The following is a 15,312-nucleotide window of genomic DNA, read 5'->3' as shown; positions in this document are numbered from 1 at the left end:
AAAAACTATATGCAGTTACGAACTATCACAGTCTACAAAACATCTCCTATAAACTTTTCAGAAAATGACAGAAACACTGTTATATGTTTTCGCAGACTGAAAATTCTCCAGGAGCCAAATTCATGTTTCATTATTAGACGCAACCCCTTACCAAATAGAGCTAGTCATATAATATTAATGAAAGGTATTTGACAAATTTACTGGTTTTTGTCACATAATTTATTCTCCAGGTGTATTTTGCTCTATTCAAATAGCTCTAAAGTTTATCAGAAATGCTTTGTTGAATATATTATTCAATTGTTGTTCATTGTTTGTATTGCAGTTGTGCCAAGAGGTCCTATTTATGGACTGGAGGGGCCATCTGTACTAGATAATGTATAAAGCTAAGACTATAACCAAACAATGGGCCCTGCTCCAAAGAGTTTACAATCTAACAGATACCTTGGAAACTAATTGAATATCATATCCACCAGCTTCAGTCCCAAATACTGGCAAACATGAGATACCCAGCACATGTTAATAGCTTGTATCACTAAACAAAATCAGGGTTTCACAGATATACAACTTAAACAGAGGCACCATGCCAGGAAAATTCTGGCCTTGGATAGGGGATTCTTGGGAATCACAGTGGGGCTGCAGGTGGACAGGCAGTAAATACATCTGAAACATAAGAAAATTTATTTTTATTCACTTAAGTGTTACACTGCAGGGGGCAGATTTCGATCTGAGAGAGGGGTTTCAATTGTTTCTTCTGTAGCTGCCACTTCAGAATTCAGCTTTCCGTCTCTGAGTCTTAAGTCAATCTTTCAGACCATCATCCGTTGTAGCCAGATTGCATATTACATTGATCCAAGTGGCAAACAATCGAGGATTTGGACTTTTTACTTTTTATTGATCTGAATATTTTACAAGACATTCTGTGTGGTAGTAAAACAGAGATTACATACAATGTAGTATAAACAAAACTACACAATCCGTAGTCACCAAAAACTCACAGATACAAAATTCTGACTGATCCCAGAGAAAAAAATAAAAGCATTAACAGTAAAGGACATGTAGTCTATTTTCAACTCCTATCTATGACTAAACACTGACGGTGAGATTTTGTGCTGCGCCTCTAAGAGGGGCAGCACAGAGTTCACAGTCCGGGACATGCCTGATCCTGGGCTGCTCCAGTAGAGTGGTCCCCAGCATATTTAGACCACCTTGGAAGCTTGTCTATGTTACAGCAGCATCCCCACACTGCTGTGTGAACCACAGTGCTGTTCAGAATCTTATCAGAGCAATGCTGTACATTACGGCCTCACCGCTAACACATCTCTACATTCACCAGTCCTACCCCTGGCATGCCCTTTACACCAGGGCTTACAAATGAGCCCTTGGAAAGCAGCCTTACAGCTGTCTTTGACAATGCCTGCACCAGGGGAACTCCCCCAACCAAATACAGGACATTTAGAATATGCAACACAGCAATGTAAGCCTAGGGTAAGTGGGGCTCAAGACAGCTGACCTACGTCAGGGAACCCTGGTCTTGAGCATCTACCTTGCATTTTAACCCCAGGTTAAGAATTTTCTGATCCATGCTCAAACCTACGGTTCTGGCATCCACACTGCAGTGCACAGACCTGAGACAAAGTTAACATATCCTAAAGTGCCTAGTGCCCCCTGACCAATGTCGACACTCTAGCCCTAAAAACATGGTGCACTGCAGGAAAACTCTACTGTCCACCCACTTCCCCAACTGTGACAGTGCTATTGATGGGTCTCAGGTGTCCATAAGGAGCACACGAGTACCCTAAAACTGCATAATTAGCTCCACTGGTGGCAGTCTCAGTAGAATGACTGTAGTTTGAGAAGGCTTTACACTGAACTACCATCTAATCTGAGAATTGGGCTCTCCACCTCTAGGCTGAGTCACATTGGCAGAAAAATGCCCCTGTGGACCTGTTCTGAGGATAATCAGGACATCAGTCTCCAGGGCTGTCAAACTATTAAAATGAAACTTTGTAGTTCTTCATTTTTAAAATGGGACGTTCAATGAAAGAGTTTTTGTTTGACTGTGTAGCAGGGTGAGCACCAGCTGCAGCCGGAAGGGGTTGGAAAAGCCCTGCAGAGGGCTGGGGCTGGGAGCAAAACCCCAGGTGATTGGGGGAAGTGGCTGCAGCTGGGGCCACGCCCCAAACAGACTAACCAGGCCTTATAAGAAGGCCAGGGCAGCCAGAAGCTCATCAGTCTCTCCTCTAGCTGTGGAGGGAGACAAGCCTGGCTGTTGGAAGGTTGAGTGGTACTTGGGAGTGAGGCAGGGCTGGGGAAAAGCCAGAGGAGCAGGGGTGCTCCAGGCTGGTGGCTCCCCAGGCTGTAGGGCCTGGTTCCAGGCCCATAGAGGTACTGGGTGATAGAAGAAGGCAGCAGGTCAAACCCCCCCTTGCCAATGATGAGCGGCATACACTGCAGTCTGCCCCAGGGAATGAGGGCTAGTTGGTGACTGGCAGTAGCCTTACATGGAGGCAAGGTGGGAATAGGGGGTGGGGGTTCCCCTGGTTGGGGAGACCCTGAGACTGAGGGGTTACTGCCAGAGGGACAGCACCCCAGAGAAAGGGGCACTGGGGTCCTGGGAGGGACATGGGGGGCCAGCAGTAAGGTGGATCACCAGCCTGCAGAGGGTGCTCTGGAAGCTGGATAAGCTAATTCCTGAAAGAGACCAGCAGGTAGCACCGCAGGGTTGAGTCCACTCGCTTACAGGATGGTTTATTTGTTTTTGAAAATCTAGATTTCAGATGAAAACACACACCTTGGAGGACTTCCAGGACCTGAATCAAGCACACAGGAAAGCAATAGGGCTCAGACCCTAGATCCCAGTTTAACACTGGCTTGGACCTTCCAGTCCTGTAGGGTCCTGGGAGCTCTAGGTTAACACAATTAGTGTGTGGGTGCAAGGAGGATTAGGCTTGAGTCCAGGCTCAAGCCCAGGTTTACACTACTGTGTAGACATACCCCTAGGGACCCTTTATGCTGCACTGATCCTTGTATCTGGTGTAAAGGGGCTGGAGAGGAGATAAGGATCTCACCCTACAGTGTTTTTTTTAGTTTTTATAATGGAGATATCCCATCTCCTAGAACTGGAAGGGACCTTGAAAGGTCATCGAGTCCAGCCCCCTGCCTTCACTAGCAGGACCAAGTACTGATTTTGCCCCAGATTCCCAAGTGGCCCCCTCAAGGATTGAACTCACAACCCTGGGTTTGGCAGGCCAATGCTCAAACCACTGAGCTATCCCTCCCCCCCTACCTGTTCTAGTCAGGTAGAAGATAGATTACCTCAGAATTCTAACTGTAACCTGGTGTCAGGCTGTAAGATCCTGTAGGGAAGTGTAGAGCTGATCCGCTACTCATCTTTATCCAGAACGAGTGGATTTCATTAGCTTCACTAAGGAATGGAAAAGGCCAGAGCCCCTCTGAGGCAAAAGAGGGGATACAGAGAGGAGCAGGACTTCCGGCAGAGACAGACCATACTCCTCATTCAGGAGGGTTGGGGACTAAGGCTTGTGAACCTGATCCTGCAATTCTGTGACTGGTCATAGGGGTTTACTAACAAAGTTCTCAGGACCTAGACTGGTAACTACAGTCTTGTCTTAAGGTTTTGTTACTTTAATTATGAATAAAGATTAAACCCAGGAAGGGAGGCTTGAGTTTAGCAGTATCAGCTGCATGGGTAATGTATTTGCTGCCCCTACAGTTTTGGTGTCATCCATAAATATGATCACAGTTGAATTTATGCTAAAAGAAACATCTGACAAAGAAAGAAATGATGCAGACATATAGGATAAAAAGATGTACTCTATATTTTGTAGTTTAATTGGTCCAGTAATAATCCAAATCCTATTACAGTATTTGAATACACTATACATTGTAAGAAGCTTGAAAACTAACAGACACTACACTAATCTATTATGATACCTGCTACTCCCCAAGCCTCTTGGAAGTGCTCCACTCCCCACCAGTGGTCTATGGGTTATTACTTGAGAACCACTGAGACAATAGCAAGTGAAAGAATTTCCATATTTGTTTTTCACTCCTTGGATAACAATAAGGCAACACACAACCCAAAAAATATAAATACACCTGCATGGATAGAATACAATTTACTGTATTGTATGTTTTTGCTATTTCTCCCAAGAATGAGAGGGCCCCTTAAAACAATCACTATGCTTGTCTACAGGGGGAGTTATTCCTGACTAACTCCATTTGTGGATGGAGAATAATAATAGTGCCAGAATAAGAGTGCCTTATTGCAAATAAACTTAATCCACTTCCAAAGTGGATTCACAGTGGATTAAGTTAATTTGGGATAAAACACTCTTATTGTGGAATATTAGCATCTACACATGGAGATAATCAGGAATAATTAATCTGTTTTAAATTTACACACTATTTTATTCTGGATTAATCTTCACGTGTAGATTATCCCTTTGTTATCTGTATTACACCCCATGTGTCAATTCACTATAATCTGTCTTGTTTCATGAAAGCAGCAATAGCCTCAAACAATGTTATAAAACTATCTGAAAATCGGAAAGTATATTTTTCAAAAATTCACACAGGTTGTGAAAAATAATATAAACACTATATACATTATAAGAAAAGGAGACTTACTTGGTCTCCATTGTGAATGCTCATAGAGTTTAAGGCCAGAAGGGACCACCAAATCATCTAGTCTGATCTTCTGAATATCACAGGTCACCACCACCACCCAGACCAGTACACTAAACCCAAGAACTGAAAATAGACCAAAGTATTACAGCTCACAGAATACTAATCTATTACATGCCACAGGCAGAGAATAGGAGGGACCAAAGTGAATCAATGCCCAAGGTCCCTGCAATGGCAGCAAATTAATTTTTTTATATCCATCTCTTTTTTTTTTCTTTTTTTTCTTTTTTTCTGGCCTGATGATCCACAAACTTTGCTGCTTTCTTGCTTCCTCTGCTGCGGTAAAGATACAAGTATTCCTGAAACTATGAGAGATGGAGCTAGATATAATACTATCATAACTTTCCCAATTGCTTTTTAATAATTAAAAGGGAAGGTCTTTTGGCAGTATTTTTAAATAATACTTACCATCCCTTTTTAAAAATTGCATTTATATCCAATCCAATGCCCATTGAAACCAATGGGAAAATTTCCACTAATCCAATGGATGCTGATCAGAATGTATAAGAGCTAAGTACTGTTATTTTTATTTTATTAACAAGAGTATTATCTAATCAAGTATCACAGTATCTTCATAATGTAGATTCTTTTTCCTTTAAAAAGTACTTAGTAATAATATCCTAGATGGATTGGGCTATACACAAAATTAAAGACAATCATGTCATTTTTTTTTATTCCTTGACCACTCATTCCTAAAGTTTTCTGGCCCTAAAAAGTCTGTATCAACCACTGATTTAAAAGTACTTCCAACATCTGTGTGGTCAAATACAAATCTATATTGATTCAATTACAACAACAAAGGAAGAAGCCATAAATAAAATAACAGTATTAGTTGAGGTGTCCTCTAAGCACTAAAGTTTGGATATTTGGGCAGTAGGCACAAGATGAACCTCTGAATTCTTTTATATATATATATATGCCATTGCCCTGCCCAAATTTCCACTAATGCAAAGGGAAAAAATATCTCCGGGATAATTATTTCCAAAATGGTCAACTGATAATGTAAAACCATACTCCCAAATTAGAAAAGAGATTTAAAAGATTTCAGTAGATCTCTAGCCCCTTCAGGACACCTCCCCAAAATAGAGTGCAGGGAAGGGAGCCCAAGAAAAATCGAGCAGATAATGTAATGCTGCAGTAACAACTCATGCACAGGCCAATAACCAATTTATTCTGGTGGCACTGCAGGGAGCAAATTAAAAAAAAAAAAATTCAAAATCCAGGCCACAATTCAGATCTACAAGTGCTTCACTACTGGGTCCCAAGCAGAGAGAAAATAACTTCATCTGAAAACCATCAGGCTGAGGAGAGACAAGGAAAAAGAGAGTGCCAAAGGAGGAAATGAGCTAAAGTTAAATAAATAAACAGACTCTGTCGCTCAGAAATTAAGAGCAGTAGGAGTCTCAAAGCTATTTTCAGTAACCCCTAGTTTAGATATTAATTGTCTCAACAGTGGTTCGCCAGCTCCTCCGCCCAGTACTCAGGACACAACCGCATCGGCTCCTGTTTCCAGCGCACAAGATCAGCAGGATGACGACTCACCGGCTCCTCCCACAGCAGTTGAGCATGGCGACAGCTCTCTGGCTCCTCCTCCTCCCAGCACACAAGCTCATCAAGGTGGTGTCACACCAACTTCTTCCAGCATGGAGTCTCAAAGCAGAAACTCATTGGCTCCTATTCCCAACCAGGGCTGCAGACAGGATTTCAGGAGCTCCAACAAGAAGTAAAAGTGGATCCTTCATAGCGGTTCAGCCAGACACTGGAGGATGGGGACAGTGGAAAATGGGCAGGAAGAAGTGACACTTAATAGTGTGTTCAGAACCTAGCAACAGTTGGCAAAGATACTGGAAGAGGAATAGAGGTCTGGGACTAATTTTTTGATTTGTAATGAAAATCCCACAGTGTAGAAGAAAAATTCAAAATGCGTCAATATCTTCAGATTTATGATATTATAAAATACATGCATGCCCTACTGTAGTTCAGAATGGATTATAACTTGTTCCAAAATAATACAAATGTTCTTTATAACCAGATAATAGACACACTATTTAAGATAATGGCAAAAATAAAACCACAAGGAGCTTCACAGCCCAGACCAAACACCCATCTATACATTTGAGAGAGAGATCTTTAGTCTTCTAGACAGAAGAAGGTTCTTTACTATAATCCAAGGGATCCAGAGAGGTTTGAAACAAGGACAGAGAGTGTTATGATGCAGATAGTGTTAGCCTTCAGAGGGATGGAAAAACAGGGACTCAAGGACCCAGATCTACAGAGACTAGGCACCTAAACCCCAAAGGGGTTCCCTTTCTTGATCCAGGCCAAGGATACTGTTGGGTCAGCAGGGAGTGCTTCTCAAAGGAGCTTCTGTTTTTGCCCTAATAAATAAATAAAGGGAGTGGCGGAGAAGAGGGAGCTAAGGCTCACTTTTATCTCTAAGGAGTTGGGAAGAGGCTCAGGTTTCTTTTGGCCTAGATCACAGGTCAGCAACCTTTCAGAAGTGGTGTGCCGAGTCTTCATTTATTCACTCTAATTTAAGGTTTCACGTGCCAGTAATACATTTTAATGTTTTTAGAAGGTCTCTTTCTATAAGTCTATAATATATAACTAAACTATTGTTGTATGTAAAGTAAATAAGGCTTTTAAAATGTTTAAGAAGCTTCATTTAAAATTAAATTAAAATGCAGAACCCTCCCCAGACCGGTGGCCAGGACCCGGGCAGCGGGAGTGCCACTGAAAATCATCTTGTGTGCCGCCTTCGGCACGCGTGCCATAGGTTGCCTACCCCTGGCCTAGATGCATGGAGGACCTGGAGCATCTTTTCTCCTCTGGAGATAGTAGGGGTATGGTTGCCAGTGTGTAAGGAATTTGCCAGGGCAGTTCTCCATATTAGTCCCCAGAGGGTCCTATATGTGATCTGGTGAATTTTAGATTATTTCTTAGAAGGGTGAGAGAGAAAAGGCAAATTACAGTAACCCGAAGGCAGATAACATCACCTGGCAGCACTCAGAGTCCTGTCTAATTTGAAAAAGTGTCCCTTAAACAAAGTTGTGTGTCTTTCTCCACTCCATTTCCCACAGCTTCCCACTCTGTTTTACTTCATGGGAGGAGGTGCAGGGGATAGACACCTGATTCTGCTAGCTGAGGTCATGATCGCCTCTTCAGGCCTCCTTTCTGCTAGTGCCCTGGCTCTACGAAGTTTAGTTGATTCACAAGTCCCAAATATCCCTTTTTTCACTGAACATGAAGAGTCCCTTCCCTTTTTCTCCAGGGACTAGAAAGCAGGTTATGAAGGGGGAGAGGGGCTCCTGCTTCTCTTGATCTGGAGGGCAGTTCTCTTGAGGAAGGGACTGTGGAGGACAAAGATAGCAGCTGCTGCTGCCCATGGTGTCTGACATACCTCCTCTTGCTGGTTTGGAGAGACAGTAGGACAGGGTCTGACAGGAAGTATGTTCCTGCTGTGGGTGCTGTAGCTCCTTGGTAAACATGGTCCCTGCCTTTTAGAATTGACCACCCCCTTTAGCCTGGTCCACTGAATTATGAGTATTCCACTGTGGCTGATCAAAGAGAAGCAGCTGGCAGGCCAGTTTGACTTTGAATCATAGAATCATAGAATATCAGGGTTGGAAGGGACCTCAGGAGGTCATCTAGTCCAACCCCCTGCTCAAAGCAGGACCAATTCCCAACTAAATCATCCCAGCCAGGGCTTTGTCAAGCCGGGCCTTAAAAACCTCCAAGGAAGGAGACTCCACCACCTCCCTAGGTAACGCATTCCAGTGCTTCACCACCCTCCTAGTGAAATAGTGTTTCCTAATATCCAACCTAGACCTCCCCCACTGCAACTTGAGACCATTGCTCCTTGTTCTGTCATCTGCCACCACTGAGAACAGCCGAGCTCCATCCTCTTTGGAACCCCCCTTCAGGTAGTTGAAGGCTGCTATAAAATCCCCCCTCATTCTTCTCTTCTGGAGACTAAACAATCCCAGTTCCCTCAGCCTCTCCTCATAAATCATGTGCTCCAGACCCCTAATCATTTTTGTTGCCCTCCGCTGGATTCTTTCCAATTTTTCCACATCCTTCTTGTAGTGTGGGGCCCAAAACTGGACACAGTACTCCAGATGAGGCCTCACCAATGTCGAATAAAGGGGAACGATCACATTCCTCGATCTACTGGCAATGCCCCTACTTATACAGCCCAAAATGCCGTTAGCCTTTTTGGCAACAAGAGCACACTGTTGACTTATATCCAGCTTCTCGTCCACTGTGACCCCTAGGTCCTTTTCTGCAGAACTGCTACCTAGCCATTTGGTTCCTAGTCTGTAGCAGTGCATGGGATTCTTCCGTCCTAAGTGCAGGACTCTGCACTTGTCCTTGTTGAACCTCATCAGGTTTTTTTTGGCCCAATCCTCTAATTTGTCTAGGTCTCTCTGTATCCGATCCCTACCCTCTAGTGTATCTACCATGCCTCCTAGTTTAGTGTCATCTGCAAACTTGCTGAGAGTGCAGTCCACACCATCTTCCAGATCATTAATAAAGATATTAAACAAAACCGGCCCCAGGACCGACCCTTGGGGCACTCTGCTTGAAACCAGCTGCCAACTAGACATGGAGCCATTGATCACTACCCGTTGAGCCCGACGATCTAGCCAGCTTTCTATCCACCTTACAGTCCATTCATCCAGCCCATACTTCTTTAACTTGGCGGCAAGAATACTGTGGGAGACCGTATCAAAAGCTTTGCTAAAGTCAAGTAACAACACATCCACTGCTTTCCCCTCATCCACAGAGCCAGTTATCTCGTCAGAGAAGGCAATTAGATTAGTCAGGCATGACTTCCCCTTGGTGAATCCATGCTGATTGTTCCTGATCACTTTCCTCTCCTCTAAGTGTTTCATAATTGATTCCTTGAGGACCTGCTCCATGATTTTTCCAGGGACTGAGGTGAGGCTGACTGGCCTGTAGTTCCCTGGATCCTCCTCCTTCCCTTTTTTAAAGATGGGCACTACATTAGCTTTTTTCCAGTCATCCGGGACCTCCCCCGATCGCCATGAGTTTTCAAAAATAATGGCCAATGGCTCTGCAATCTCATCCGCCAACTCCTTTAGCACCCTCGGATGCAGTGCATCCGTCCCCATGGACTTGTGCACGTCCAGTTTTTCTAAATAGTCCCAAACCACTTCTTTCTCCACAGAGGGCTGGTCACCTTCTCCCCATACTGTGCTACCCAGTGCAGCAGTCTGGGAGCTGACCTTGTTCGTGAAGACAGAGGCAAAAAAGCATTGAGTACATTAGCTTTTTCCACATCCTCGGTCACTAGGTTGCCTCCCTTATTCAGTAAGGGGCCCACACTTTCCTTGACTTTCTTCTTGTTGCTAACATACCTGAAGAAACCCTTCTTGTTACTCTTAACATCTCTTGCTAGCTGCAACTCCAAGTGTGATTTGGCCTTCCTGCTTTCACTCCTGCATGCCTGAGCAATATTTTTATACTCCTCCCTGGTCATGTGTCCAATCTGGATAGGATAGGGAGGGATAGTAGGATTGAGAGGGACCTCTGTCTTTGGAAACCTTAGAGACAGACTTACCCCATAATTCTCTGCAGGATTGTTGTTGACTCCTGGCTTCCCAAGAAATCTGTTAGTGACACATGGGCCAGTGTAAGCTTGGGTGCAGGAAGCATCTGAAATATTGCTTTTAATTTTGAGCATCTCATTCCCAAAAAGATATCGACAAATTGGAGGGAGTTCACAGAAGAGAAACAGTTATTGAAGAACTCATTTACAGTGGAAAAAAACTAACAGAGCTCCATATTTTTTCCTGGCTAAGCAGTGACTAAGGATCAGAGCATATAGTAAATGTTAGGGTCTAAATGTGGAGGAGATAGAGACGTTATTTAGATTGGTTTAAGGGGATATAAATATAAGTAACAGGATGAAGTGAAGAAAGAGAATATTTAGGGTGAATGTCAAAAAAAATGTCCTGACAGTAAGATGTAATAGGCTCTGAAATGGGATCTCCCAACGAAAGTGCTGAAAGCCCAGTTTATATGACAATGCACTAATAAATTCACTGTAAAGAAGATTCTTGCATATGCAGGGGAATGGACTAGGTGTTCTAATAGGTCTTTTCCATCTTTGACATCTCTGGTTTTCCTTGTAGATAAGTTGAAGATGAAAGAAGATAAAACAACATGCCAGAAGGCTCTGGCTCATGGTGTTAACACCATAGATGAAATATAGGTGAAAGGATGTTTTGCTACCGTGTATATATTGTACATAAACCTGTATGTATTGCATTATTAATGTATATACTTAATCATATTTTTGAAGCAACTTTCTATAAAAATACAAAAATGAAAACTTACTGTCTTAATGTCATATTTTGTTCTTCTGCATTCTCCTTTTACATCTGAATATTTCCTTTCATCAGCCTCTTTCCTTGTTCTCCAAACTCCTCTCATCTATTTGCCGTAGTTCTTACTAAGCCCCAAAGCTAGAGGCCCACAAAATCCATGGCCAGTGGAGGGCTTAGCCTGGATTATAAAGGATCCCTGACCTGAAAGGCCTCCTCAGAGCTGCCTGTGGCTGTGGTGCATTTCCTTTGCTGCCAGCCAGGCTTTTGGACATGGGCAGCAGCAGTTCAGCCAAGGAGCTTTACAACATCTGAAGGCAGTAAGCACAACAGATGGAGTCAAACACAAATAGCTTTCTCTTGGCACAGGCAGATAACAGCCCTGAAAGATGTTGCTACACTCCTGATTATCACTACAAAGGTTTTTTTTTCTCCTGCTGACAATAGCCCACCTTAACTGATGACATTTGTTATAGTTGGTATGGCAACACCGATTTTTTCATGTTCTCTGTGTGTGTGTGTGTATGTATATATATATATATATATATATATATATATCATCCTACTGTATTTTCCACTGCATGCATCTGATGAAGTGGGTTTTAGCCCACGAAAGCTTATGCTTAAATAAATTTGTTAGTCTCTAAGGTGCCACAAGTACTCCTTGTTCTTTTTACTCCTACAAGGTTATTTCCAGGGGCTCTTCTAATGCAGAAGGCTGGTGGGCAGCAAAGGAAGAGATAATGATGCAATGCAGAGGGAAGAGCGCTGGAGAACTTAGAGGGCAGTGGTGAGAGAGTGAGGATGCTAGGAGAGAGCTGCAGGAATGGGCCAATTCTTGGTTCCACTTTGGGGTTAGGAGAGAACAAAGTAATGTGTGGAGCCAACTCCTTTTCCCTCTCCAAATAAAGGGCCAGAGATACTCCTTTGAACATACACAACTTCATGGTTAGTACATTTTTATTATTCACATTCCTTCATTGTTCCCCTAGTAATAATGATGGGGAAGGGGTACTGGGAATCCAGGGGGGCTTCCTCACTTCACAACAACCCAGATTTACTGATCTTCAGGGCAAACTGAAAGACACATGCATCCTTCTCGCAAGCTTTTCCTGGGGAGCAGGAGGATGATTGACGGAGTGAATGTTGAGAAACATGCTCATTTCAAGTTATAAAGATGAGGTGACATCACATCGTGGTGTGAAAAGAGGAGGTTCTAGAACCAATCTATATAATAAATGGCAAGTCAACAGGAATGAATGGTAGACAAAGTATTCTGAAGAAATTTGAAAATGTAGTGGCTGAGCTGCTAATGAAAGTATGCTCATATTAAATCATCTTATACTAGCAACGAATTGGGCAGTTGCAAGTATTATAATTATATTTTAAAAGATGTTGGGGTGACTCTGGGAATTACAGACTATTGAGCCTTCAGTAACAGAAAAAATGGTGAAATTATATTTAAATGCAGTTAAATTATGTCCATCTAGGTATTTTATGAGAAAAAAAATGAAAACGTTTTCCCATCTACTATGATTGTTTGAGTATAACAACAAAACTGAATAAAGAAAAACTTCTTGGTATAATTATTTGGCCTTCCAACAAGCCCTTGAGAAAGTTCCTTGCACTAGATGATTAAAAAACTAAATAGTTATGGATTAGAAACAGTCTAAGCGACAGAAAACAAAAAGCAGGCATAGATGGTCAATTTTCATCATGGCAAAAGTTGTTAGCTCTAGGGCCTCCAAGCATTTGCATTAGAACCAGTGTTATTTAATATATTCATTCATGATCTGATTAATAGGGTGGCACCAACCTCTCATGAGCACCCCTTCCGGTCGGGTTTGTCTGCAGTGACTCCTGTCGGTGGTTTCTCAAGTGGTTTTTCAGTGACTCAGCCCTCCAGCCAAGTCACACATATTGTCTGTATGTGACTCAGTAGAGACCCCTTCCAGGGTGTACAGTCCACTAGGTCCTATCTCAGTACCCCTCGGTTGGTGTCTCTCTAGCTCTTTCCGGACTCAGTCTTTAAGTAGTCCCAGCCCTGGTATGGGGCCGTACTCCCAGGACTTCCTCCCTGGAGACACTACCTTCCTGCGGCCCTCCCCAGGATCAGTTCTTACTCAGTCCTAGCAGCCAGCCAGGAGCTCTCTTGCTCCCCGGTCCCTGCCAGCACTGAGCTGTCCTTGGTCTTGCTGCTCTTTCAGCAACCAGGAACACAGGCCTCTCTCCTTCAGCTCCAGGAAGCAACTGACTGCTCTGGTGCTGCTGCTTCCTTTTAGGTGGCCCTTCTGGTCCCTGACTGGTCGCTCCAGCAGCCCCTTTGATTGGTTGTCACTGAGCAGAGTGCACCCCTGTGAGCCCCACACAGTCCTCATCATACTCCCAAAAGTAACATTTTTAAATATGCCCCCACTTTCCACACAAAGCAACTGATGACAAAAGAGGTTGGTGGCACTGCAGAATATGGAGGCTAATCCTTTTTTACTATGACCTCAATGTGCTCACATATCTTGCCAAAGTCATATTCCATCACCAAACAGCATGAATCAGCAGTTCATGTCATAATAAGTGCAATGTCACTAATTAGCTGTTGTCTGTTACAGTTGTTGATGAAAAGGTTGTTTGAGTACACTCACAGTTAATTCTCAATAACCAAACTTAGCTACATTTATTGTCTAAAGACAAAGCAATAGAATACGAAAATACATACCTTCCTTCTGAGAAGCAATTCTTATCTCACAGCGTGTTCATTTAATGTAACCTATGTAGAGGTGAGGTAAATCAATTTATTTACTAATTCTGTGCTACACAGTTCCTCTCTCTGACACAGTATTTGCACAGAGCATGAATTCTTATCCTTGCAAGAGACTACAGCTGGATTTTCGATAGGAAACTTTCCAAATACTAAAATGGGAAATTATAATAGGATTGACTTTCTTTCTCTTCTTAGGAATCCAGTACGAGTCTTCACCATAAGACAGTTACACACACAGAGAATTAATCATTTCAAATTCCTTTTTATGTACAACACTCCAAATATGAACCATTAAAGCACAGCAGCTACAATGCACCCTAGCTAGACTAACATCACTAACTAGAGATTTGTTATTTTTCCTTTAAAATTAAGACTATAACACAGGACCTAAACCCCCAATATTTATTTATAATACCTTACAAAATCAGTATAGGCTTTGAGCCTTCTGACAATCAGAGATCTGCTTTCACATAGACTCACTCTGGGTATTATATTGACAATTAAATAAAACATTAATTGTACTACATAACCAGTTGTTTCAGCATCAACATTACTGAGCACATGCACAACTTAAAATAAGAAAGAAAAAAACTTTACAATTACTGTACAATTACTGTAGCTCCAGAGGGAGGTCCCAGGTTAGATCCTGCCCGCTGACGACTGGGATCTGTCGGTGTTACAAGTGGGGGCTCATCTGGGACCTCTGGAGCTAAATACATGAGCCTCTACTGCATGAGATAAAAGCCATATGGCTCTTAGCTAAGGCTGCAGAGCAGACTCATTAACTCTCTCTCTCTCTAGGTGGTCTTGGTGCCACTAGATGGGACAGAACACCACACCTAGGAGGCGTGTGGGTTACACTTACAAGTTCATTGTTCGGTACATGAACGTGGCAAAGTTGTTGTTAGTGTTCTAGGCACTAGATATTTACGTAAATACATTTTAGAAGTCTAATACAGATATTCCCCAATCTAGTACAAGATAAAATGGTCTGACAGAACAATTAATAAGGATGTTGTGTCCGAGATATCAGGAACAAGTGGAGGCATCAAACTGATGTCATGAAAGGCATAAAGTGGTATGTAAGTTGTTTATCCCAGTTGTTTGTCTCGGTCTATAAATGTCAGGGTACCTCGCCTTAAACCCTTGTGTGGCCTAGGGGACAGCAGAGAATCCCGCTGCTGACTGAGCCATTCCTTGCCACTAGGCACTTGTGTTAGTGTACCTGTAACCACAGAGCCAGGACACTAGGACAGTGCCTTGAGGGCAACACAAGTTCCATAACTTGTTGTTTTGTTCTGTACTTTTCTTATCTCTGTTTTGAACACTACGTTCCAAACCAGTCTGGCATAGAGGTACATCCCAACCTGTGCTAGGACACACCATTCATGTATCTTGGCTTTGACAGGCTTCCTATTTTCTAATGCCAAAGCTGACTTCAGCTTTGCAAAGTGTTGTGGGATACCTGGCATGGATGAACAGAACTGTGGAGAGAGC

The 15,312-nt window shown here is 42.9% G+C and overlaps 1 protein-coding gene across 1 annotated transcript in view; it reads left to right on the top strand.

The window, feature by feature from the left end:
* BEND6 (BEN domain containing 6) overlaps positions 1–8,113 on the top strand; it is a 47,763-nt gene extending 39,650 nt beyond the window's left edge. Inside the window, exon 9 of the mRNA XM_054022037.1 lies at positions 6,161–8,113. Coding sequence (XP_053878012.1) covers positions 6,161–6,434 — 274 coding nt within the window. The 3' untranslated portion in view covers positions 6,435–8,113. The remainder of the gene's footprint in view (positions 1–6,160) is intronic.
* The last annotated feature ends 7,199 nt before the right edge of the window (positions 8,114–15,312 follow it).

This window comes from Malaclemys terrapin, chromosome 3, assembly GCF_027887155.1.
Source record: "Malaclemys terrapin pileata isolate rMalTer1 chromosome 3, rMalTer1.hap1, whole genome shotgun sequence".
In the NCBI taxonomy this organism is placed as follows: domain Eukaryota; kingdom Metazoa; phylum Chordata; order Testudines; family Emydidae; genus Malaclemys; species Malaclemys terrapin.
This window is presented reverse-complemented; position numbering and strand designations above follow the sequence as displayed.